This window comes from Papio anubis, chromosome 1, assembly GCF_008728515.1.
Source record: "Papio anubis isolate 15944 chromosome 1, Panubis1.0, whole genome shotgun sequence".
NCBI lineage: Eukaryota > Metazoa > Chordata > Mammalia > Primates > Cercopithecidae > Papio > Papio anubis.
The window spans coordinates 163,532,058-163,558,718 of record NC_044976.1 but is presented as its reverse complement, the minus strand read 5'-3'; the positions used below and the strand labels follow the sequence as shown (position 1 = coordinate 163,558,718).

Here is a 26,661-nt window from a genome sequence, read left to right as displayed (position 1 = left end):
TTCCAATTGTTATTTGAATAAATGAAAACTAAGCATTTGTAAGAATAATTCATAAATGACATTAAAAAATACAGAACAATTTAGTAAAATAATGTTAGTTTTTACTTGTCAAGGTGGAATAGGCTTTTATCTTAAAAATTAAAGCTTTTTAATTTTAATTACTTGTACTTGCAATCTTAAGCATTTCTAAGCGGATAAGAAACAGAAGATTTCCAGTTTTGTGGAATGTTTAACATTTTGGGATTAAACTGCTATATGGCAGACACAGTACTCGACACTAGGGACGCAATAGTGGGACACAATAATTAAATCCGACATTTTTGTGTGGGAAATAGACAATAAATCAAATAATTATAGCAAAAATAAATCAAATAATTATAGCCAAAAAGGAAATGACCATACTGTGTTATTAGAGACAAACTAGATGGAGGAGAGCATTTTAGATGGAGTGTGCAGCAAAGGCCTCTCTGACAATGTGAAATTTAAGCTGAGGTGGAGGATAAGGAGTCGGTCATCTGAAGAGTAGTGATAGGAAGGTTCCAGCTGTAGAGCCGGGCGCGGTGACTCATGCCTGTAATCCCAGTATTCTGGGGGGCCGAGGCGGGCGGATGACGAAGTCAAGAGATCAAGACCATCCTGGCCAACATGGTGAAACCCTATCTCTACTAAAAATACAAAAATTAGCTAGGTGTGGTGGCACACGCCTGTAGTCCCAGCTACTTGGAGGCTGAGGCAGGAGAATCGCTTGAACCTGGGAGGCGGAGTTTACAGTGAGCCGAGATCACACCACCGCACTCCAGCCTGGAGACAGAGCAAGACTCTGTCTCAAAAAACAAAAATGACAACAACAAAAACAACACCAAAAAATTTGCTTAGTATATATTTTTGAGTACTTTGTTTTCTGCATTTTAAATGGTCTTTCTTCTAACAATTTGACATATGCCCTTTTAAGGGGATATTTCTGTTAAGTTACTTGAAGGATTTTGTTTCCTTTTAAAGAAATCTAGTGTTAACCTTTTCAGTTTCATTAGCTATGAGTAATTTTGGCAAAATTTTAAGATGACAAAAGAAAACCTTTAAAATGATTCAGAGAATACCAAGAATTTATCAGTCATTACTTGCCTAACCACAGCTCATCCCTTGCTCTTACCAAGTATAAAATGAGTTTAAAAACCTGAAGAAGCTTTGGTAGAGCTGAGTGAAAATGCTGCCTCCTGAAGACTTGTTTGTACATATTATATGCAAAATATTCTTACAAAGTCCATATTTTCACCCAAGACATACTGCTTTTTCTTGCTCATAAAATCATCAGACAGCTTTGAATCTTTGTTTGGGAATGACGTAATCTAAATATTCATTATTTATTTTCGTCTTGACTTGTTGGCTAAGAGAAAAAGAAAGATACTTCTGTATTTCCAGTTAAGTGTATTTGACTCAGAATTTAGTTTTGCTTTAGATGTGCCAACAATGCTTATTTCTCCCTGCGTTTGAGGAGTGACTTTTGATATTATTGAAAATTCAGTTAAAAATAAAAGTCAATTGTAATTCTAAATTAATTTTTGTAGCTTGAATTAAAGATTTTCTATGTAGCATGTTTCTATCTTGATATGTTGTATCTCATTATGGTTTCCTAAAACTCATACATAAATTATTCATTCTCATCTCACTCACCCTCTTTTGTTTTTTAAAAATGTTCCACATCATAGAGACATTGATTACTGAGAGATTAGATACATATATGTCTCCAAGTTTGTGATTTTCTTCATTTTAATTACTGGTACTGTATGGGCATTATTCTTTCTCTGTCTCCTAAAACAAACAAACAAAAATACCAGGAATTCCATCAAGATCTAATATAGTTTTGTGCTTTCCAGTATATCTTTGAGTTATCTCAAATTCCTTGTAAATAGCATTTCCTGAGAAGGGCATCAGCATTCATGATGTGTCAAGAATCAGTTATTTCTCATGCCATTTTGATTTAAAGTGCAAGTAGTCTGTGAGTGTGTGTTTCATACCTATAACTAATACCAAGTTCAAAGTTTTCTATTTCCATTAGTGTTTGTTTTATTGTTTAACATGTTAATATAGTAATCCCTTTGGGGGAATGAATGGCATTTCTATGTGAAATTGCTAAATGTAAAGCTTATTCCTTCAATTCAAGAACTTTTGATTTTACATATATATGTGTATATATATGTGTGTGTGTATATATGTGTGTGTGTGTATATATATATATTTTCTGAATGGCATTACGCATTCCTGCTTATATAAATCAGTTATTGAGAGCCCTTCCAGCCAGCCATACTCACCCCCATTAAGGTTCTTACATCACTTTGAACAAGTAGCACTTACAATTTGCGTGTTAATTTTCTGTGTTGCTGTCTGCATTCTGCATCTGACACTGTGCATCTTGAAGGACTGCAAGATGGTTTTCTTATTTGTACCTGTAATAAAATCTGATAGTAAGGTGGCATTCAGCATGGATTTTTATATGTAGAAAGGGTGGACATTAACAGTTTAAGCTTGTCTGTACTCAGGATCAGGTTATTCATATTAATCATTTGTGTGTAGAGTTAAAACTATGATGCTCTTGGAGAAAATTTCCACAAGATTTTTCCTTCCTCCATAAATGGTGTCATATGGTATGTTCTTTAATGCTGGTATTTTTTTAACCCCTGCTATTGGTGTCCATTTATATCTTGCTCATTTTGTCAAAACTTGATGTATACAACAGCTTAATGTTTGCCAAAACATGTCTCACTAGATAGTTTATGTGAACTTCATGATAGTGATTTGCCACTCATAGTCCTTTCCTTCCCCCACCAACCCCAGCCCCTTTTCCTTTCCTTGCTGTTGTTTCATTGTGTTGCATTCTGTTCCATTCTGAAATCATGGTAGTTAACATGAGTTCACTGTGGCTGACATGGTTAGAATTACTGCTAATGGAGAAACAAGTTCTCTTCAATGTATGTACTGGCATACATATTTCTTCTTCTGTTATTTGATTAAGTGGGAGAAACCTTGATGTAATCTAGTCTGTCTCTCTTTGTAAACCATTAACTAAGTTAAGGCTTTATATTTTTTCAAATCTTAAACAGTATGCAGTGCTCAACTATTTTACATTAAAAGTTGCAGAACGTAAATTTGATACTTGAAGTTTTCATTAGAAGTAGTAGAACCAAAATAATGTTGGTGAAAAAGCATATATATAGTTTTATTTTTTATTTTATTTTATTTTTATTTTTAATTTTTTTTGAGACGCAGACTCACTCTGTCACCCAGGCTGGAGTGCAGTGGTGCAATCTGGGCTCACTGCAAGCTCTACCTCCCGGGTTCACGTCATTCTCCTGCCTCAGCCTCCAGAGTAGCTGGGACCATAGGCGCCAGCCACCCCGCCCAGCTAATTTTTTTTTTTTTGTATTTTTAGTAAAGATGGATTTTCACCATATTAGCCAGGATGGTCTCGATCTGCTGACCTCGTGATCCGCCAGCCTTGGCCTCCCTAAGTGCTGGGATTACAGGTGTGAGCCACTGTGCGCAGCCTGTGTATCATTTTATATACTGCTATTTTCACTATGTAAAAGCACATGCATTTGTACAAGAAATAGAAGGGACTGAGCCAAAGCTAAAATTCTTTAAGGCAGTGAGTTTATGGGTTTTATTTTTGCTTTATAATCTTATCTAATATCTTCATGGTTTTTTTTTAATTAAGAAAAATTAGAACTTTGTGTATCTTTGGATAGTAAGAATGATATCTAGAAAAAGTTGCCTCTCATAAGCTGTAATTATATACCCTTATTCCATATTTACCTTTATGCATTAGATATCTTTTGTTTCTGTCTGGTAGAACCTTGTAATTCTTTCAAGCTTCACCTCTAATGCTGCCCCCTCCCTACATGGGAGGAATTTCTTCCTTAGGTCTCTAATGCTACATTTTGTACACACATGTATTTTAATACTTCTTAGCTAGTTGTGTGTGCATTAGACTTCATGACAGCCTGGCTCATTGAGAAAACACTGACTGTGGAGCTAGAACAACCTGGCTTCAAGATTCTGTCATTTACTAGTTTTATGATCATAAGCATATTATTTAATATTTTTGAGCCTCAATCCTCATTTTGTTATTGTGGCCAGTACTACCTATCTTATAAGATTGCAGTGAATTTCAAAGCATCATGTGTAAAGAGGCCAGCCCTCTCTGCTGGTGTCTAATAACTACTTCTCTAATTAAAAAGACTTGGATTCTGCCACTCCTTTGACATCGTACCTTTTCTTGGAATGTTAGCTGGCTGAATCAGGAAGACTTGATCAAGCTGATTACTAAAAATGTCATTTTTTAAAATTTGTTATGTCACTAGAGTTTTAATCACCTTGCAGTACTGACTTAGATTTTTTTTTTCAGTCTCTAAGATATTGCTTTTTTAAATGTTATTTTCCACACACTTAGAACCTTGAGAGATTTGTGTTTTCAGAGACACATGAAATACCTTTTTGATTGTATTTTTTATTTTTATGTTTTTAATAGTAGGTTAATATTTTTCAACCTTTACTTCATTATCTTCCCTCCAAACTGCCTTTTTAGGCATTTCTTCCCAATTACCTCTACCCATGAAATTTTAATTCCACAAATACATCTGTTTATGTGCAATACTGTATGTGTATCTATACTTTATACTTAATAGAGTAAAATTTTGTTACCCTTCTCCTCAAAGAACCAAATTTCACCCCCTTGAAATGATAGCACCCTTGTCAAAAATGCATACATCAGACCTTTTAGACATGATTTGATGGAACAGATTAATAGTTCACTGCTTGGGTTCTAGACGGATAATTCTAAGAATGAATTCTGCTTGCTCTGTTGATTAGCTGTGTGACCTTTTGTCAGTCTCCTTAGCTTTCTAAAGCTTCTCTTCTTCATCTGTAAAATGGGAATACTACTATTATCATCCTCATAAGGTTGTGCAGTACATTTAGCATATATTAATTGCTCAACATGTATTAGCTATTACTTTATCATCTTAATAATCACAACTTTAATTTTGTTCTTTGGAACTTAAGACCTTAGTGTCAAAGGATATCTAACTGTTCTCTTTATCCATTTTTTAAATACTGACTGCTGAAAATGTAAGTGTTGTTGGTAACGTAAGATACCTGCAGACCTCCATAATAAATAAAAGCTAATCGGAAAGAAAATTCCTTAGTGTACATATAATTACATGTAGAGTATTAAAATGAATTTACATGATAGCTTGAACCATAGGTTATTATTTTATTAAATAATTATGGGTTCTATTTTTAGATATTTGATTTAATGGATGCCAAAGCACGTGCTGATTGCATCAAAGAAATAGATCTTCTTAAGGTAATTAATGAACTATTGACTCTTTTGAACATAACATTGTGATAAAAGTGATTTACTAAAATATCACACTTAAACACAAAAAGGTTTTTAAGACTTACACTACACTGATTTTCAAGTAATATTATGTAAGGTTGAATTTCAGTATATTGAAGAATATAGTTATTTTTTGGATTTATTGTTAAATAATATAATCAGAACATTTGGTAGGACCAGCTTTTTTTTTCTCATTTCAAACTAGGAAATAGATAAAACAGGCATAAAACATTGAAAAATTTTTTTTCTTGACCACCCCAACAAGATATATTCTAAAGGTTAAGTAATATAAATGCAAATTAGTATTATCTCAACATGTATTATATTGAAATGGTTCACATGCATTTTCTAATGTTTCAAAACCTTTTTCCAGACTTAGACAGAGTGCATCTAAAGAGTATGCCAGGAATTAGCTTTTTAGTTTCTCATCTACTAAAAATATGACTGAGACCTCAATTATTTCTGCACTGATTCGTTTATAGTGAAGTTTCTTTTGAGAAATGCTGTGGCTTATGTTGTATTTTTAACTTTTAGTTAAGATTTGGCTGTTTTTTTATGCCATCCATTTGTGTTAGTGCCTAAAATGAACCAGATTTATGCAAAAAGGAAAAAAGTAAGGTCAAAGCAATGTTTTCTGACTATTTTGTTAGTTGTAGTTATTTCTTGGCACATGAAGTAGCTGGCTTAAATATATGTGAACTTTTACTGTAGAAATAGCACGTCATCATAGAAAATTTGCGGAGAAAACTTTAAGTAGAAAGAAGAAAGTCACCCATACTTTCTGCGTAATTTCTCAGAGAAACAATGCATCTCATATTAATGTGTTTAAAGATTGAACAAAAGGACTGTAAATGAGTAGGGACTGATACATGTATTTCTACAAGGTAAAATTTTTCTTAGGGATGATTTTATGAATTGGCTCATATAAATAAGTCCTGTATATTATTTGATATAAAAGCAATAGTTAGATATAGTATAGTAGATACCAGCTGTGTTTTGTCTGCTAGCTGGAGTTATTCTAGGACCAGCCATAACTTCTAAATAGGAGTAAAAAGGGCTACTTTATCATTGAGTGTTCCTAAATGAAAGTTCTCATTTTGAGGATGTAATTTTTAGCAGTTGGTGACCTAATTCTGTCATTTACTTCTTGCATCTGTTGATATACTTATTGGGCTTAGCAGTACTTTTAAATTAAGATTTAAATGTAAAATATATTATTTCTAATAATATTAAGGTGAAATTATACCTTTTACTTTTAATAATTGTAGTATTTGTTTCAAAATTCATTAAAGAAAAATATACTGTCATGTTAAGATTTCTATAATTTAAAAAATACAGTTAAGTTTGTTCTTAAGTTACAAAACTGTAAGTGACTCTTAGAAATTTACAGTAAGAAAACTTTCTGATGCCTGTTTTATTTTCTCAGCAACTCAACCATCCAAATGTAATAAAATATTATGCATCATTCATTGAAGATAATGAACTAAACATAGTTTTGGAACTAGCAGATGCTGGTGACCTATCCAGAATGATCAAGGTAAGTTTTTAAAAAATCGTCTTAATATTTTGTTTTGTTTTTTCTAATAGAATTGTCTGTTAAACATATAGGGAGGGATATAAGATATTTTAAACTAAAGACCTCAATGCAAGACTTATCTGGTAGATATGTAATAAATAGTAGATGATTAGTGATCATAATTCTGAAACTGGTTTACTTGGTGATGTTTCCACTGGTCAGCTTAAATATCTAAAACCAAAACCAACTTGGAAAGGGACCAAGATACTTGTCTTCTGTAAGTCAAGTTTTGCTGTTTGATTCTCTGAGCAGACCATGCTTGCTCCTGTGTCTCTGGACATGAGTAAAAGGAGGTAGAAAGAGACTCTAGAGCAGCCTGACCTATTTCTGGGGGGGATCCATCAAAGAAAGTGGGATTTGCAGTCAGACCTTGGATATCAACCCCACATAAAAATTGTTTTACCTTCTTTTCTAAGGACATATTAATTGGGTTTAAGTTCAGCTGCAATTAATAGAAACCCTTAAATAATAGTAGCTTAAAAACTGTTTGTCCTTGGGCCAGTTACTCCTCTGCGTCACATTTTCTAAAAAACAAAGTAATAATATGACCTACTTTATAGGATTGTTGTAATTATTGAATTAATTAACATTTATTAAGAGCTTAGAAGAATGCCTCACACATTGTAAGGCTATGTAAATGTATCTGCTGCTGCTATTATTATTATTGTTATTTTTATTACTTCTCTGTCACGTAAAAGTCTGGGGCTAGTATGGTAGCTCTGTTCTATCAAGAGTATTTTAGAGACCTAGCCTATTTCTAGCTTATCAAGTCACACTAGGCTTGAAGGGACAAAGAGTACATGCTGGCTTTATCTTAAAGCACATTCCTGAGTGCTGCCTGTCACACAACATTTTCAGCTTCATTCCCTTGGCCAGAATGTAGTCTCATGAACCTATCTAGCTGCAAGGAAGGCTGGAAAAGAAAGTCTTCATTCAGCTGGCCGTGTGCCCAGCTAAACTTCTGTTACTATGGAACACAACTTGAACCATCTAGAAACAAACAAGAATAACTGAATGAGAAAAACAAAAGCTATTTATTCGAGCTTGCTGTAGCAAGGGAGTCAGCCAATCATCACTTGCATCTTGGCAGAGAATTGAAAGCAGACAAAGGAATGAAAGATTTATAGTGGGAAGAAAAGGGAAGCCTTTGGGTATGCCCTGATGGGAGACTGCTGACAGAGAGAAGCTATAGACCAGCTGACTAGAAACAGGGTATCCTTGTGATTGGTTAGGAGTACATATTTGGCTTTCTCTGGTTGGTCCTAGTTAGAAGCAGGGACAAAATTAGGGAAGCTGTCAGTTGTTATTCAATTGTTATAGAAGTTACTGTTTGGCTTCCTAGATTGTCACTAGAGAGAGCAGTCTGGCTTCCTGCAAGTCTAACTTATAGCACGCTGACTTCCTGTGTTGTTTAGTGTAGATAAAGAGTTGATTTCCTGGGCAGGTAGGAAAGATTGATATGTGGTTGGATATATGTACATACACTAGTACATATGTCTTTAAGTAGATGGATGGATATGTGTACATGCATTAGTACATATGTCTTTAAAAAGTATACATATAAACATACTATATATTACTTAACCATCATAATAAAACTATGTGACAGGTATTACTGACCCAATTGTATTTATATGGTCCTTCCTTTTTCTCCCTCATTCCCATGTCCCAGAAATAACCTCTAACCGTTACGTGCATAAAACCTTCCCAACTTTACTTACTATCTTTATACCCATTTAAATATAAAAATATATACTGATACACGTATTCTTTCTCAGACACATCACGATTTATTTTATTACTTTGTTAATAGATAGTTGGATTGTTTTCATTTTTATTCTTACAGAGAAATCTCAAGTACAAAGCCTTATCTACATCAATACAACTATATCTATACATACTCCATTGTCTATTTCTATTACATAGATTCGTATAAATATTGCCGAGTAAGAGTATACACATTTTAAATAATAGCTATTGCCAAATTAGTCCCTTAAATAGTTAATACCAATTTGTAGCTTTTAAAAAATATCTCTATATTTTATTTTTTTATTTATTAGACATTTACTGTGTGCCAGGTACATGGTTTATGGCTTTTTGGAACTCGTCATCTAGTGGGATAATCAGGCATTTGACTAATACTAATGTAAAACTGTATACCTGCAGTTGTAATAAGTTATATAAAGGAAAAGTGCGGGTTATAAGGGATGATTATAACAGGACCTCTGAAACTACACTGGTGAATTCAGATGGCAATTAAAGGATTTTAATCAGTTGTCCTAGTTATTTAATCTTAATGATTGAGCCAGTTTCTACATCAATAAAATTGGGTCAGTAATACCTGTCTTACAGTGTTATTATGATGGTTAAATAATATAATATGTAGTATGTTTATATATATATTTTGAAGACATATGTACAAATGTATGTACACATACCCATCCATCTATCTGTGTCTTTATGCATGTATGATATCTCATAGGTATTCACATTTTCTTTATTCCATTTAAACCTCTGATCACTATGCTTCTAGCCTCCTTGCATCATACAAATCTACTCTTTTCTACTCTTCAAAGTTGTCTTTATTCCTCCAGTTTTACAGAGTATTTAAAAGTCACTAGACAGGAGCACCCTCACCTTCCCATGACTGAACCTGCTAGACCTACTTGTGTCTGTTACTGTTCTCTCCTCCTTCTCTCCTGTTACCATATTCTTGTTAGATAGGAGGTATTGGTATGTTTCCCTCCACCTGGGTTCTCTACCCTTTCTCTGCCTGTATTCTCAGAAATCTTAATTCCTATCATTATCTGTTCCCAGTCCTAGATTCATAACCATTGTGCACTTCTGAGTTCCTTCTCTCATCATTTAAATATGCTCAGGTCACTGTTATTTTAAACATATTTACATGTATATACATGCACACACACCTGTTCCCCATTCATTCATTCATTCAAGAAACTTATTTTCCAGTGGAGAAGTCAAATGCTAAAAGCAAGTAGAATACATGATATGCCAGATGTTGATAAATCAATTAAGAAAAATTAAAGAAAGAAAAGCAATAAGGATTTTAGGGGAGGTGTGTTGCTATTTTATTTTATTTATTTAATTAATTTTTTTGAGATGGAATCTCACTCTGTCGCCCAGGCGGGAATGCAGTGGTGCGATCTCGGCTCACTGCAACCTCTGCCTCCCAGGTTCAAGCAATTCTCCTGTCTCTGCCTTCCTAGTAGCTAGGACTACAGGCGTGCACCACCACACCCGGCTAATTTTTGTATTTTTAGTAGAGACGGGGTTTCACCATATTGGTCAAGGTGATCTCGAACTTTGACCTCAGGTGATCCACTTCCTCAGCCTCCCAAAGTGCTGGGATTACAGGTGTGAGCCACTGTACCCAGCCTGTGTTGTTATGTTAAGTAAGATAATCTCAGAAGACGCTCTTAAGTCCTACCACCCTCACCTCTGCCTGCTTTTTCCTTCAATTACTACCCTAGTTCTTTTTTTTCCTTCACAGTCAGACACTTACTCCTGACTCTCTTTCCAACCTACCACACATAATAGCTCTTCAATGACCTCTATCATGAAAGCCAAAGGACTTTGTCCAGTCTTCATTCTGCTTGATCTCTCAGCAGCATTTGGCCCTGCTTTTCATACCCTTCTTCCTAAAACACTTCTCCACCGGCTTATTGAGTCCCACAGTGTCTTGATTTTCTTCCTACCTCTCTGGAGACTATCATTTTTCTTAACTGAGTCATTCTCTTCTTCCTGGCCTTTAATGATGGAATTTTAAGTTTCAGTCCTTGACTTTTTTTTTTTTTTAGTTCTGACTCACATTATAGCTGATCTCATTCATACCTGTGTATTCAGTTACTGTCTATACTCTTGTTGACTTCCAATTTTTTATCTTTAGCATGGAGCACTCTCTAAATTCTGACTCTATATTGGCTCAATATGCCTGTAAACAAATTCCTTACAGACTACCCATCCTCCCATATTCCCTAACTCGAGGCCTGGCACCAATTTATCTAGTTGTGCACTCTGGAAACCAGGACTCTTTTTTGACATTTCACTCTCCCTTACCTCTTCTTTTCAATCTTACCAGATTCTGTTTATTTTTCCTTCTAAATCCATTCAAATTTCTTCACCTGGCTCCCTTTCCATTTCTCTCCCTATCATCTCTCATGTGGAGAGAGAGAGAGCTTTTTAACTGTCTCCCAGTATCCAGCACCCATTCCTTAAATCCGTTTCTCCATCAGTCTTTAAGACATTAGAGGGGAGAGAAACAAAGCAAAAGGAAAACCTCCTTTCAATCAAATCTTTCTAGGTTTTCACTTTAAGGGTAAAGACTAAAATGTTTGGCAAGATTCAGCAAGCCTGGTGTTCTATAGAAGATACGCTCCCTCAGAGAGGATCAGAGTCCGTTTTGTGTATTCACATATCCCAAGTGCCTAGAGCAGTGCCTGGCACAGAGCTTGTGCTCAGCATATATTTGCTATAGAATCTGACTCCTGCTCTTGCTGTGGCATATTGGCCTTTCATTTCCTTGAATGTGATTTTATTTTACCTGGGATGCTCTTCTCCATTCTTGGCTGACTTTATTTCTGCTTGTACTTCAGTTCTTAGGTATCACTTCCTCAAGCATTTTCCTTTCACTCATAGAGTACTTTATGGTGTAAGTGCTCCCAGAGTGCCCTTCCTACATAAGACTTAGTAATATAATCATGTATTTATGTGTGTAATTATTTTATTGGTGTTTGTATTTCCCATTAGACTTAAATTTATTTTGAGCACAGAGACCATGCTGGCTTTTCTTGCCTGGCTGTCTTCAGTTCCTAGCTCATAGTACCAACTTCGATAAATATGTAGTGAATAGATGTATAGAAGTTGGTTGTTTTACTTCTATTACACTTCTCTGTTCCAGGGCTCAGTAGATAACATGGGTGGTTGTATAATTGTCACAACAATTTCCTGCTGCTTTATGCTCTGGTCTCATAGAGAGTTGCTGTGATATTCAGTGTATTTTTTTACGGGAGTGGGGTTGGGTAGTTAAGAAATTCTAAAATTGTTTTCTGAACATGCTTATTAGTTCTGTCAGCAGTTCTTTATAAGATAGATTATATCAGGAAAAAAGTCATAGGAACTTCTTTTGTGAAGGAATAGAACAGTGGCTTAAAGCTTTGTAAAGGACAGCAGTGAATGCTTGAATTGTAATGAACATGATTCATTTCTTTTTAGTGAGTAATATTGTAAATCATTGTGCATCATAGCAATGTATTTCATTCTCTCAAGTCTTCAGCTTAATTGGGGTAGAAGAGGAAATATAGCTTCTGGTCTGTATTCCAGAAATGAACCTCTGGATAGCATTGCATCAAAGATTTTTACAAGTAAATAATTAATTGGTTCAGAGCAGACTGACAAATATAATTAAGCAATTTATAGTTGAAATATTCAGTATTTCTCTAATTAGTGACAAAGGAATACCTGAGGCTGTGGTCAGATGAAATACTTCCCAGATGAGTTTTAGGATAAAAGGAAATCTAGAATTTTTCATCATAATTTCTTCATTATCAGCAATCAGAATTTTAAAGGAAAATCGACCTTACAAAACAGATTTCAGTTAAATTGTGCTGTATATGCCATATATTTTCTTTATTGTAGTTAAATTGGACACATACATGCTCCATTTTGTAGTATGTCTTATTATACTGTTTATTTCGCTATTCTAATGTCAAGAAACATATTTGGTGATGAAGACCCAGTGTAGAGGAAATTAATCTCAAAAATATATAAATAAGATTTTAAAATTTCAACTTGTCAATAGAAATGTTACTGAAACATATTTTAAATTTTCATGGTTCATTTCACAATATATACTTCATTCATTGAACTATTTGTAAGTACATGTATTTATAACTACCTATTGGTAAGTCAATTTGAGACAAATAGAAGAAACTATAAATGTGTGTATTTAATATTATATATTTTTAAAAATTGTTTCGCCAGAATATCAATGAAATAAAATGTAACCTAATAAATATTTTGAGAAGAAACTCAGAGGTTTGTTATCTGCCAAGAGAATGTCATACCATATCACAGTGGCTAAGGAGGAAATGAGTATTATTCTTATAAATATTTTTTAGTTAAATATGCAATACGAATAATTTAAATGGATGTCTGTTTTCTACCAGGAGTTTGGCACTGCGCAAAATAAATAAATAAGACCATCGTTTCTTATTTCTAGGATATTTAGGTATAGGCTACCTTCTTAGATTGCTGACTTTGTGTTTTCTACCTTGTTACCACCTGTAGGTCTTTCCTTCTAAATTTGCTAGGAGCCTTAAAACTCCTTTTGTTTATATATACATAAAATTAATTTTACATATTGATTTTTCATGTGTTTACAGTTGTATTTTGTATTAATTTTTTATTGCTTCATAGCAAATTACCACAAATTTAGCAGCTTTAAGCAACACAAATTTATTAACTCTAGATTTCTGTGGATCAGGATTAGTGGGTTCTCTGCTGAAGGTCTTAGAAAATTGAAATCAAGGTGCCATCTGGGGCTGTGAGCTCACTGAGGTTCAGGGTCTTACTCCATGTTCACTGGTTTTTGGGGGAATTCAGTTCCTTGAAGCTGTATGGCTAAAGTTCCTGTTTCCCTCCTGGTTGTCAGCTGGGGGTATCCTTAGGTTCTTGAGGCTGCTAGCCGTTTTCTGCCCCATTTGTCTCCACAGCCTGCCATTGTGTTCCCTTAAAATCAGCAGGAGAATTTCTCTGGGTTCAGATCTCTCTTGACGTTTTTGAATGGCTCACCCAATTAGGTCACGACTACTCAGGCTAATGTCTTTCTTGATTAACTCAAAGTCAGCTGATTAGGGACCTTAATTACATCTGCAAAATCCCTTCTATATAACATCATATAAAATGGGAAGAGTAATTCATAATATTCACATGTCCTACTCACATTCAAGAGAATGGGATTATATAACAGGACTTGAGAATTTAGGGGAGTGATGTACATCTTAGAATTCTGCTTATGGCAGACATTAATATATTAGCTAAATGTCAACCATGTTTTGGAGATAACTGTTATTTTCAAATATTGTAACTCAAAAATCTTGTTCACCTACTTGGTTTGGCTGTTTTTACATTTGCAGACACATTTTTATTTGTACTTATCCAAATGTAGAGGTTGTATTGGAAATAAAATCACTTTGAAATGTCTTTTACACTCTTGGCCTTTGGATCCTTAAAGCAATAAAGGTTTCCCAGCAGTCCCATCTCTCTTTGATAACTCTGATTTATTGTTTACCAGGATACCTACACTTTCCATTTCAGCATCTGGACAAAGTATATAGCCCATGTCAGACAATTATGAGAACTGCCAGTGATTCCAAATGCAGTTTCTCACTAAGACTTTTGTATAAGATCGTCATCTGTCTTACATTTCATTTTAGAATTATTCTGAAGTCCTACAAGTTAGTAGCGCTATCTGAAAAAAAGCTACACAGGATTGAATATTCTTTTATATATATAAATTAAAAATATACATTTTATATATATACACACACATAGATACATTTACTTAGGTACCTATATAATATATGTACATCTATGTGTCTATATCTGTATAAATTTTTGTCTACATATGGTATGTATATGTAGGTGTGTTATATAGAATTTTTTTAAAGAGCAGTGTTACTGATAAAATATCACTTGTGTTTTCCTTGATACTTAAGTAGTTTGAAATTGAAGCAGTATAGAACTTAGAGATTTTAGGAAATTGAACACTTTATACCATGAAATGACCATTATTTAATTCTGTGAGCATAAATAAAAGGTGGTGTATGAACTTTGATCTTTGTTTGCTTGGAAAAAATTGAAGATAATTTTGAAGGAGCTTATTGCTCCTTACATTTGAAGATGATAGTGATATAAAACTCCCTTTTGTAAACCATGTAATAGCATCGCGAGCAGTAATTTTGGTAACTGTAGACACTGAAGTAAAGATAAGGATTCAGACACCATTATGTTAAGCATCTTAATTTCTCTCCTTTAGATTTCAATTGAGATACTTTTACTGTTCTGCTGTGTTTTCTTTGTTCATTATGAAAATTAAAATATCTCTTCAACTCTTACTGTTGTCTAGTATAACATAGCAAGAAAGAATTTATTAAAGAGGGAAATATTTCTGTTTCTCTTTGTGACCTTCTTTGTCTCCTCTAAGACTGACCGACTATTCTTTTTAATCTCACTTTATCACTAGTACTCTGATGCAATAGAGAAAACATTTTAAGTATTTCCAAGTATTTTCTTATCAGTTTTAGTAATGTGGAAACTTCTCTTAAGAATTATTCACATGGCAGCAATGCAGGGACCATTCTTTGTAGTAATTCTATTGCATTTGTGTGTTTTTATTGTTGATCTTTTAGTTTTTTAATATTCTAAATAAGTTCCTTGATATTGATGTACCAGTTTTCAGGAGGCAACTGTTTTGGGGAAGTTTTGTGACTTTATGAGTACTTATTTTTCTTGTTTGCTAAATAATTTAAGAGGTTTTTTTCCCCTCAAGGTGTAATTGCTCCCGAAAAATATTTTCTGTTTCACATTTTCTACCCTAAGATGAAATATATTTTTGGCTTGCATTAATAACCTGCATAATTTTAACTTTTGGGAATCAATTGATTATATTTATATTCTATTATAATCTAAAAACAGCTTAGCACTCTTAGTAGATTTTCAAACATTACAAGAAAAGACAAAGACTGGTAGACCTTGGATAAGAAGATAAAAAGATGCTAGTGATAAGTATTCTCAGTGATCTCATGACTGTAAGGCCCATTCTACTTTACACCTTCTAATGCAACTTAAGGTATCTGAATTTTATTCAGTGTGCCAAGAGAGAAAATACTTATGCACTGTAAATTAGTATTACATGCCAAAATTTTAATTTTATATAATTTCCCACAATTGTATATAGCAAATATTTGTAAAGTTTAGTTTGTTGATAACTCATTGTACCTTCCAAAGAAAAATGTTTCCATAGAAAGCTTAATTAAAAAATCACACTTAGAACTGCCCATTATACTTCCAGAAGCATCCTTTTTCATCACCCATTATCTGTGCATTTGATTCTTTGAAATAACCACGACAAAATATAGTCTTATAAAATTGCATTATAATTGCAATGCTGTGTTTGGGAACATCCCCTCTGATGGTAAATGTTTGACCTAATTACAAGCTTATAGCAAAGAACTCCTTGTCATCTCATGTTAAGACCTTTTATAGTATTAAATGGACCAGTAGGAATCTCTGAGTTTTTTTGTTGTTACTAATTGGATATATGAAGGATAAGGCATACCAGGAAACTATTATTTTTAAGTATGAAATGTGCCAAACAGACATTTATTATTTCTGTTTCATTTGAAACTAAGACTGTAGACCCACAGATTATATTTCAGAAGTGGTGGAGACTTCATAGATCATCTCCAAACTAGGAAGCTGAGACCCATCAAGGTTAAATGGTTTGTTCAAGGTCACACAACCAGTTACTGTCAAACCTTATAATCAAGTCTATTATTATAAGATGGATATGGATTGTGTTAGTGGCACATTTAAACATTTGACAACACTCCAAGCAGGAAATGCTTCCTTATATTTAACATAAATCACTTACTTCCTCTTACTAGATACTTGAAAGAAATGGAGAGCAGCTGGTGCCTGTAATTCCAGTTCTCTTATAACTTCATTATTTCTCATCATTTAATTAACATTTTTCCTAATCCTCTTCAAACACACCTTGCACACCAGGATTGCATTTTGTTTTGTTTTGTTTTTTATGTTTTTTAAACACAGCAGTACATTTCTAAAGGATGCTTAGTGTATGATTCTCTGGATTGGCTACACAATTACAAGTCCCTTTGTTAAATATTAAAAATTTTTTAAACGGCAGTAACAGGGCTTTAAACCAAGTGCCAGACCTGCATAATACAGGTTTCCTGCCCATGAAGCTGACCCTAATAGTTCCAGATATTTTGCCTGAAATTTTCTTTTTTAAAGATTAACATGTCAAACTATATGCTTAAATGTTTTGATATGCCACAGAGAATAATAATTTTTTTGTAAAATAAGATCATTTTCTATTCTTTCTCTGTTGATGAGGTTATGCTGGGTAATATCATTGAAGCTTTTCCTGAGATTTCTTGAGGAAGAATATTATAATTCTATAACTCAGAAATAAACAGTGTATATTCTACTTGGAGTTGTAATGTCTAGAATGCAGGAACCAAGTTACTCAATGGAGTTCAAAAATGGTACTTAGATATTCAGTGTCCACTATGTAATTGGATTTGATCTTGGTTGTTTAATTTGTAGTAGGGTGTTTGGAGATTAATAATTTTAAAAAGAGTGTATCTATTAAGATGTGACTATTTTCCCAAAATCTTTGAAAGGAAACAGCTTGGATCAGCTGTAGCTCTTTTTATATTAATATAAATCACTTAGATGGTGATGCAGGTGGGTTTTACCAGATAATGCTGAATTTCACCTAAGTGAAATGTTGGTAATCTTACACATAAGTCAGAAATAATATAATCTGATGTTTGTATATACATACATTTTGTATGTAAAGTGATTAACTTTTTGTCACATCTGATTTTTCTATTTGAATAATATCCAGTATTTATTTGAATAATTTTGATAACAGTAGAAAAGGTGCTTTTAAAGTAACTAGTATTTGAAGATTTGCATAGAGAAAAGACTAGCCTACTTAAAAAAAAAAAGACTAAACAAAATTATGTCCAAATTATCAGGTGTATATGGGTGTTGATTTTTGCCTGCCCATAAATTTTTGGATACTTTATTTTCAACTACAGAAAAAGTTGCAATTCTATTTCATAGCATAAATATGGTAAAGGCACCCTGTCACATATTCTTTCATTTTCTTATAAATATTTATATTAGTTCCAACTTTTAGATGTATTGGTTACATTATTTATTGCTATATTAAAAACTTGCTATATAACAAATATATGTACATTTTTACTTTTTACATGTTGGCATTAGATTTTTTTTTTTTTAATCAGAGCTAACCATTTATATAGAGCTGCCTTTTTTCAAGGGAAAACAGGATTTTCAAACAATAATGCTCATTGGCTAGATGATTAACTTTTAAGAAGATATGTGTTTATTAGAATAAATTTTAAGAGAAGGTTGTTCTTTCTTTCTTTTTATTTCTTTGGCTTTATAGAAGTTCCTATTTTGTAGTGCTAATATACATTTTACCCATAGTAAAAAGAATTCAAATTTTCATTGCCTTTTTGCCGTTCATCCTCTTTTAAGAGATAGCCAACAGTGCCACCATCAGAACAGACAGGCTCTTCTCATTTTAGGTGTTGGTTTTCTCGAAAAACAACAAAAAAACAAAACCCAAAAAACCCTATACTTAAAGAATGGTTTAAAAACCACATATGTTTAAGCAGACATTTATTAAAAATAATGAGAGATACTAATGGCATAATGAAACTGCCTTTATTTTATGAAAAAATCAAATTCATGTTATTCTTCAAAGGCCTGTAACTAATTTGGATACTTAACCCTTACCAGGTCATTCTGAGTAGTATTATATTGAATTCAGCTTATTGTCATCAGTTTTAACTTGTAAGCTACAGTCTCAAAGAATACAAAAACATGAAAAGAATCAGATCATCTTGGTCCGGTAATGTCTTCCCTATTGTGCAATTTGGGGGCAATTTTTAAATTATGCCTTTTCTTTTAGACTTGATTTCTTTTTTATAATGGTATTTAAAAAGTAAACTTCCAACTACATTATAATTATGATGATTTCAAAATCTGTATTAAAGCATAAAAATTTGTTTTCATGGTCTGATATGTACATGATATGGTATATTTATTTTTGAATGAAAAGAAACCTGGTCCCCATCTTCCTGTTGACATCAAACAGTCCTCTGATATGCTAATCCAGCATCAGGGAGAGCACACATATACAGGGTTTATTTGGACTCATTCCAAGTCTGAAAGAAAATTATGTGTAAAGAACTGATTTTGCAACATTACCCCCTTTGAATGAAAACTGATGTTGACACAGTCTGCAATTAAAAAGACATAGTCTTGAAACATGATATGGGAGGTTTCTAACATTTTAGTAAGACCCTGATTTGCTTTTTAATTACCTGGTCATCTAATTGTTTTTTATTCTTTGGGATATAATGTTACTGATATAATAGCTATTGAAATTGCTAATAAATTTATTTCTGTAGTATGTGTTATAAGAAAGATTAACCTAAGATTATTAGCTTTTCCTTAAAGATTTATCCTTTGGTTCATACGTTGAGTACATATGAGACAGTAGATATAATTTTTTGCTCAGTATGAAGTAGGGATATCAGCGGATTTCCTGTACTGTTTTTCCCTTCAGCCTGCCCTCAGCTGGTCACTGGTGTAAAAACTGAAAGGTAGCTGTTTTAGAATTTTCTGAAGTATAGTTCCTCCATATTCAATAACAAAAAATCAATTTAGTTGGACTTCTCAAAATATCTTTGGATATCTTTGGATAAATTGCATTAAAGTACATATTTAAATTTTAATATATATATTTTAAAACAGTTAAAATTATTAGAAAATTTTATGAAAACCAATTAAAATGCAGTATTCATGTTGGTTATTTATAAGTATTGTTAAATGGGAAACCACTTGCATTTTGTTTTTGAAAAATAATTTTTATGTATTGAATCTTTGTAAGTCTTACAAAGCTAAGAACTTTGTCCTTGAAGTAGTATATTATTAGTGTAGTCTTCTAGGAGATTTATTGTAGAAAAAATGAGCATAAATAAGTACCTCTGGTTTTACAATTATTGTAGTATTTGCCCTCTTATGTGCAAGGACCCCTCTCCTAAGTAGCCTGTTGGTGCTGTCAGCTTTTTGCCTGGGCATTCCTGTAAGGTTTTTCTTCCGTGGAGTTTAGTTTCATTCATTCAAAGCAGAGTACAAGTTTGACTTGCATTGTACAGTAGAAATATTCATGAAAACTTTCTACATAAATTCCTTTTATTTATTTAACTTTTAATAAATTGTTATATTTCAAATCACCAGGGTGGTTCAGTATTTAAAAGGAATTCTGTAGTGAAACCTTCTGCCAGGAGAAGAATTGTCTTTTAATGAATGTAATTACCTACAGGTATCTAGACTCTTTTATTCTGGCTCTTCTTAAAATCAAATTTGACATCTTCCTTTTAAGACAAGAAATTGTTTTAGATGTTAATTTTTTGAAATAGTGGGACGTCACAAAAATGTACCGTTACACAGTTTCCGCCAACCTTAGTTATAATAGGAAAAAACTTAAGCCATTATGTCAGATAAAATTCTTGGAGTCATTTCAGTATAAAGATCATATGCTTTTCAGCTGATAATGGTAGATAAAATTAGGTGTTTTTCTGACTTACAGATTTTTTTCCTATCAGAATCCAGTCTTGAGAAATTTTAGATTTTATAATTCTTATTTTTAATTTTCAAAAAGCATTTTAAGAAGCAAAAGAGGCTAATTCCTGAAAGAACTGTTTGGAAGTACTTTGTTCAGCTTTGCAGTGCATTGGAACACATGCATTCTCGAAGAGTCATGCATAGAGGTAAGATAAAATCATTAAGAACTTTTAATCTTGTTTTAAATGATATAAGTTCTTTAAAGTAAATGTCTTCCAGTCATTACGTAATACCATACTTTTTCAGGTAATTATTTTCAAATTGTAATTGTGCTAGAATGTTAAACCTTTAAATAAAGCACTACTTGATTTTAAATAAGAATGTAAATTAATCTTCTGCTTGACTCTTACGAGCATCTTACAAACCAGTAAGATGCTGTTGGTAAAGAGAAGACAGCAATCAAATATATTTAAGGAAGAGTTTTTTGTTTCTTCAGTTAAACAATGTATATCATAACCACTTAGATTTTTAATATTCAGTATTAGCTCAGCATTCTTATCAGTCAAGTGGTTGAGCAGAGTATGTGAAGATTACATCAATGAGTAAATTGATCCACTGATACTGAAGTGTGAAAAATTTTAATACAATTCATTTATGCAATTAAGATTTTTAAAGCCATCTAAGTAAATAATTATATGCCTAATAGTGTTGTGGTTTTATATTTTATGCAAATCTACCAGTACGTTAATCTTTAGTAAGATATTTTATTTAAAATTGATATCAAAAGGACACGTATATTTTGTACTTTGAATTTCACAGGTTTTTTGAGAATGGAAAACAAAATGCATTTGAAATAGAAATTAATAATCACATTCATCATAGTACATTGATGATTAGCTGTCTGTCAGAGAATCGAGAACTTCTAGGTATTAGGATATATCAGAATTATTCAAAATAAACTAATTGGTCCATAATTCAAACTTTCATGATTAAAATAAATTTTAAATTCTATCATGAAAAGTAGTTCTTAATTCCTTTAAAATTTCTAAAATGTCTATCATCTTTTACCTGATCCCTTCTTTTATTCACAGATATAAAACCAGCTAATGTGTTCATTACAGCCACTGGGGTGGTAAAACTTGGAGATCTTGGGCTTGGCCGGTTTTTCAGCTCAAAAACCACAGCTGCACATTCTTTAGGTAAGAGACACAATATAATTTCATTCAGTTACTTTGCATATGTGTCATTAGAAGATAAGAGGTGTACCAATTACATGCCAGCTCTTACATTCTTAATAAAACTATTTTGAAAATCACCAGGTCCTGAACAGATGCCTGCAACTCTCTATTAGGTATAAGGTTTCCTCTAATATGACAGTTGGATACTTCTGTTAACTTGACCTCAGGCAGACATTGAGTAAAAAAAACTGATAAATCTGGTGTAACTATTGCCATAGAAAAGTCCTTTTATTCTACATTTAATAATAGATAATATGGTGATTAAGCTGTCTCTTGGAAGACTTCACCGGACCATTTAAAAATACAATAGTAGTTTGTAAATTTTTATTTATTAAAATAACATATATAGTTTTGAGTGTTATTGTTTAGAAATAATAGAAATTACTAAAAGAGATAATTTTTAAATTGGGTAACTTAAAAGGAGTGATAGGGCTTATCTTAAAACTCCTCAAATCATATATTCTTCTTGTAAATACAGGACTTAGATCAAATGGTGACAATCAGAATTAAGTAAAAGCTATGTTAAAAATAAGTTGGCTTTGATTTAATGATGCTCGTCTTTGGTGTCATAATTTCATTGAAAGCTATTTTTTTTTTATAAAATTGTTTTGAGATATGAAATAAAAACCTTTTAAATGTCCTGATGAGGAATAAATGAGTTATACTAAATAACAAAGTAGTGAAATGAACATCTGAATTACTTGACTAGAGTTTTTAAGTTTTCCCGGCTTTGTTACCTAAGGTTCTGTGTGGCCTTGAACCTGTCATCGAATGTTTCTATATTTCTAAAACAGTACCTGAAACGTAAATAAGTACTCAGTATTCGCTGAATTACAAAATATTGTATCCTAATTTCAAGAGTGTTGGAAAGATAATGCTTTGCATTTTTAACGGGATTTCAATTTTGTCAAGTATTTTGAGAAAATGAAATTTCGCACTGATGCTGAATAACAGTTTTTTCTCCTTTCACTTCACATTTATTTTTATAGAGCATTGTAATTTTTCCTGAATAAAGAAATTTGACATGAAATTCCATAAGAAATGCATATAATTTGTCCAGCACTTTAATAAAGTTTTATTGGGAAAGTTGAGAGTGGAGGATTTCTATAGAGAAAACAAACCTTAGACTGTTTCAAGCCAGTGCCATTTGTCAGTAGTAGACAACGTTTTCACTTTATGTTACTCATCTGAATAGAAGAATGTCATAAAAGCATTCTGTCACTAGTTTAGATAGAAATGCCAGGCTACAATTACATACACACACCTGCACATTCCCCTGCTCATGCACACACGTGTGTTGTTTACATACTGCTTTGCAGACTGTCTCTGAGCCTGCTGTAGTCATCCAGCCCGAAGGATCCAGTGTTATATGAAACTCAGTTTCGTTTTGTTTGATTTGCCTGATACTGCCTCTTGTAAAAGTTCTAAACAGAATTTAAGAACATATATGCATCTCCAAATTGAGGTGATATGCTAGTAGAAATTATGGAGTAAAATTAATTTTAATAGATTTAATAATTCATTATGAGTTTCTAATACCAAGTTTTATCAAAACCAACTCACCTAGGGTCATGTAATTGTATATATGTAATATATAAACATTATATATATTTATATAATATATAATATATTGTTATATACATAAATGTGTGTATATATACACATTATAAATAAATAAAATATATGCTTATGCCCATAATTACTAAGCATTCTAAGACATACCTGAAATACAGCAGTGAAAAAATAGAAATAAGACTGTTTTCTTAATGGATGAATCATAGAATATTAATTTTTTTCACAAGTATTTTTTGTTTTACATATTATTTTGAGAAAAAAATATATCCTTAAAATAAGAAAATTTCTTTTATCCCTTCTTGTCTTCTCTGTGAACTGAAGATTTTGATTGTTTAAAACGAAAGTTCATTAAGCACAGTGCATTATATACAAATAATTAAAATTTGGACTCTAGTCTACTAAGGCTCTTTGGACCCCATAAAAATCCTATTTAGAAGAATCAAGAAAATTCTCTGCTAACATAATATATATAAAATAGCAAGGATAGAAATCCTGACAGACATTCTTGATGACAAATTGACCCTAATTTTTAATTGTATTACTCTGCTATGTTGTCATATATTTTTAAGAGCAAATTTAAGTTTTCTTCTCAGAATTGGCACTGCAAAGTAATTGAAAAAGTGGTGACCTATGCAAATTTATTTTGCTTATAGAAAACACAAAAGAACTATAGATTTTATTGTATGTTGATTCATTTTTTAATTTTACTGAGGATACAATCTATAGGGCATGATTCATCCATAGAGCAGGTATACATTTCAGTGAAACTATAGATAAATGAGATCTCTATGTAGTTCATAAGGAAAAATCTACATAAGTTTACTTTAAACAAAGTTTGTACTGGAGCCAAATTTCTTTTAACTTTGGGAAGGAGGTATTTTCAGGAATTTAATTTTAAAATGCAAAGATATATAGGATTTTAAAAACGTCTTACGCATTTATATTTTCAAAATACATTTTTGTTGAAAAATCAAGATACGGTTTTAACTTATTTTAATTCATTAATAGGATTGTGCACTTCCCTGTTTGTATTTAACAATCCTTAAGAGATTGGCAAGTCTTTGCATTTTCAATTGTCTGTTCATTTCGTGTCTCTTATTTTTATCTTTTGATTCCATGATAAATCAACATACAATAAAACCTGTAGTTCTGTCTTCTGTAGCAAATAAAATTGTGTAGGTGGCCACGTTTCCAATTAGTTTTCAGAACCAATTCTTAAAAGTATGACAGCATAGTAGTAATTCCTTTAATATAAGGATTGAGAATTACAAATACTAAATCTGATATTGTTGCATGTTCAAACTATGTTCAGATCTTCAAAACTGAAAAATATCCTAGCAGGTCTTTACCTGTTTTTCTTCTTCCTCCCTGCTACCACCACATACATTGTCTCAAAATATCTCTACTTTCCGTTCCCTCATTCCCTCCTCCTTACTCGATAATTATTTCACATTTGGACTAGGAGATTACCCTCTTTTGTTTCTGATATTTTTCTTCATAATCCATTCTGTATGTTTCCACTAGAGTTATCTTCCTCAGAGACACTATCTGATTGTGTTACTTTCCTCAAAATCCTCCTTGGTTCCCTGTTGCCTGAAGAATGTCATGCAAGGTCCTTGACCTGGCATTCAGCGCCCTTTACAGTTTGGTGTCCTCTAACTTTCCACTCTGATTATTGACTGACTGTATCTCCCCAGCTCATGATGTGCCAGCCATGTTTTTCCTCTTACTTTCTTCTGAAAGAATGAACACTGGGATTTGCATGCTCTGTGGGACCTTTATCAAGCCATTTATTAACTTTTCTAAAACTCAGTGTCTGGATTTATAAAACTGGAAATGCAGGTAATAACCATCCTATGTTGTCCCTTAACTCCTAAACAATTCCTGACCAAATAATATAATGAATGCAAGTGTTTTCTTAACACTGTAATAAGCCGTATAAATGTTCACTTGCTTATGGTGGTGGTGAAGTGATGAAGGTGCAGAAAAAGAAAGGGGGAAGTGGAGGAGTTCTCCATGTACAATTTATTTATTCTGCCTGAACTGATTGATTTAAAAACCTATTATATGCGGGTGCTATTCTAGAGACAAGGAATGTAGCCTGAGCAAGACAAGTCCTTGTCCTCAGGGAGCTTACCTTATGGTGGGAGGAAATAGATAATAAAGCAAACAAAAAACTAAGATGAACTATTAGTGATATGACAGAAAATGGCCAGTTGGGGAACTAATTTGTAGAGGGTGAGATGGAGCAAGTCCCCTCTGAGAAGGTGATATTTAAAGTGAGATGCAAAGGATGTAAAAGGGGCAGCTATGAAATAATGTCCCAGGTAGACTGAAGAGCATTTCATATAAAGGGTGGATACAGGATAAGCTCTGTCTGCTGGAACTGAGTGAAGAAAAGACAGGGCTGGATGTAGGAGCAATTCACATTTTATTCTAAGTGCAGTGGCAAGCTTTCACAAGGTTAAATGTAATGAGGAGAGCGATGTGATCTGGGTTGAAGGCAGCAGCCACAAACCTCTTCGTTCTTGTTTGGGCTGAGCATTCCCAGGATAGTGTTCTATTTTCAGGGTCTTCTGTGTCCTGCGAGTCTGCATCTTTTCCTCTCAGAGTACCCCTTAGTATGTGCTACCCAGAACTGAGCAGAGTACACCACATTGGAACTCATTAGCCCATAAAACAGAATGTTTACACTGCCTGTGATCTGTGATCTAAACAGTTGTTTGGTTTTTTTGGTCTCCTTATCCTCCTCCCATCTTCACTTTTTTTTTTACACGAAATTATGTTAAGGAAGATTTTCATTTGTTGTTTTTGTATTAATTTGGTTGGAGGTGTGACTAGGGAGACTAACTGTAGGATATATTATATACACATACACACACACACACACACTTATGAATTTTGCCTTGGTTTTATTTGTCAACCTTATAAAAATATATGTTAAGAAACTTATTATCTGTATCTGCATCTTTAAAATTTATAATGAGGGCACAGCTTTCTTAAGCTTTCTAATAGTGTATGTCAGTGACTTTCAAATTTCTTGACAATGATGCAACTGTATTACATTCTGATATTTTCTGTTCTATTTTATTTCGCTAGAAATCCCACTGGTTTCAGCCCACTAAATTGATTTCACAACTCATTAATGGGTTGTATGACCCACAGTTTGGAAAACATTGATCTAAGTCTGCAGCACCTTCATGCTGTTTCATTTACTTAAAGGCTAATTCCCATTTTCTCCCTACTTTTGGACATTCTCCAGACTTGTTATCTGGCCAGTTGAATTGGTCAATCATAAATTACTCATTTATACTGCTCCTTGTGCTTCCGGAGGGGTATGATAACATTTATCACAGTTCTTTACAGTTTGCAAATCATTCAACTCTCTAAAATCCTTACACATACATGTGAACTATGCACATGAGCTGTTTGTATTCTAAAGT

The 26,661-nt window shown here is 32.9% G+C and overlaps 1 protein-coding gene across 7 annotated transcripts in view; it reads left to right on the top strand.

The window, feature by feature from the left end:
• Window positions 1-26,661, top strand: part of NEK7 (NIMA related kinase 7) — a 145,048-nt gene that overhangs the window by 85,812 nt on the left and 32,575 nt on the right. For all 7 annotated transcript variants that reach the window (XM_021928997.2, XM_021929023.2, XM_003893351.5 and 4 more), the window contains 4 exons: window positions 5,300-5,362; window positions 6,822-6,932; window positions 20,503-20,611; window positions 21,497-21,604. In XM_021928997.2, the coding sequence (XP_021784689.1) occupies window positions 5,300-5,362; window positions 6,822-6,932; window positions 20,503-20,611; window positions 21,497-21,604 (391 nt within the window). The remainder of the gene's footprint in view (window positions 1-5,299; window positions 5,363-6,821; window positions 6,933-20,502; window positions 20,612-21,496; window positions 21,605-26,661) is intronic.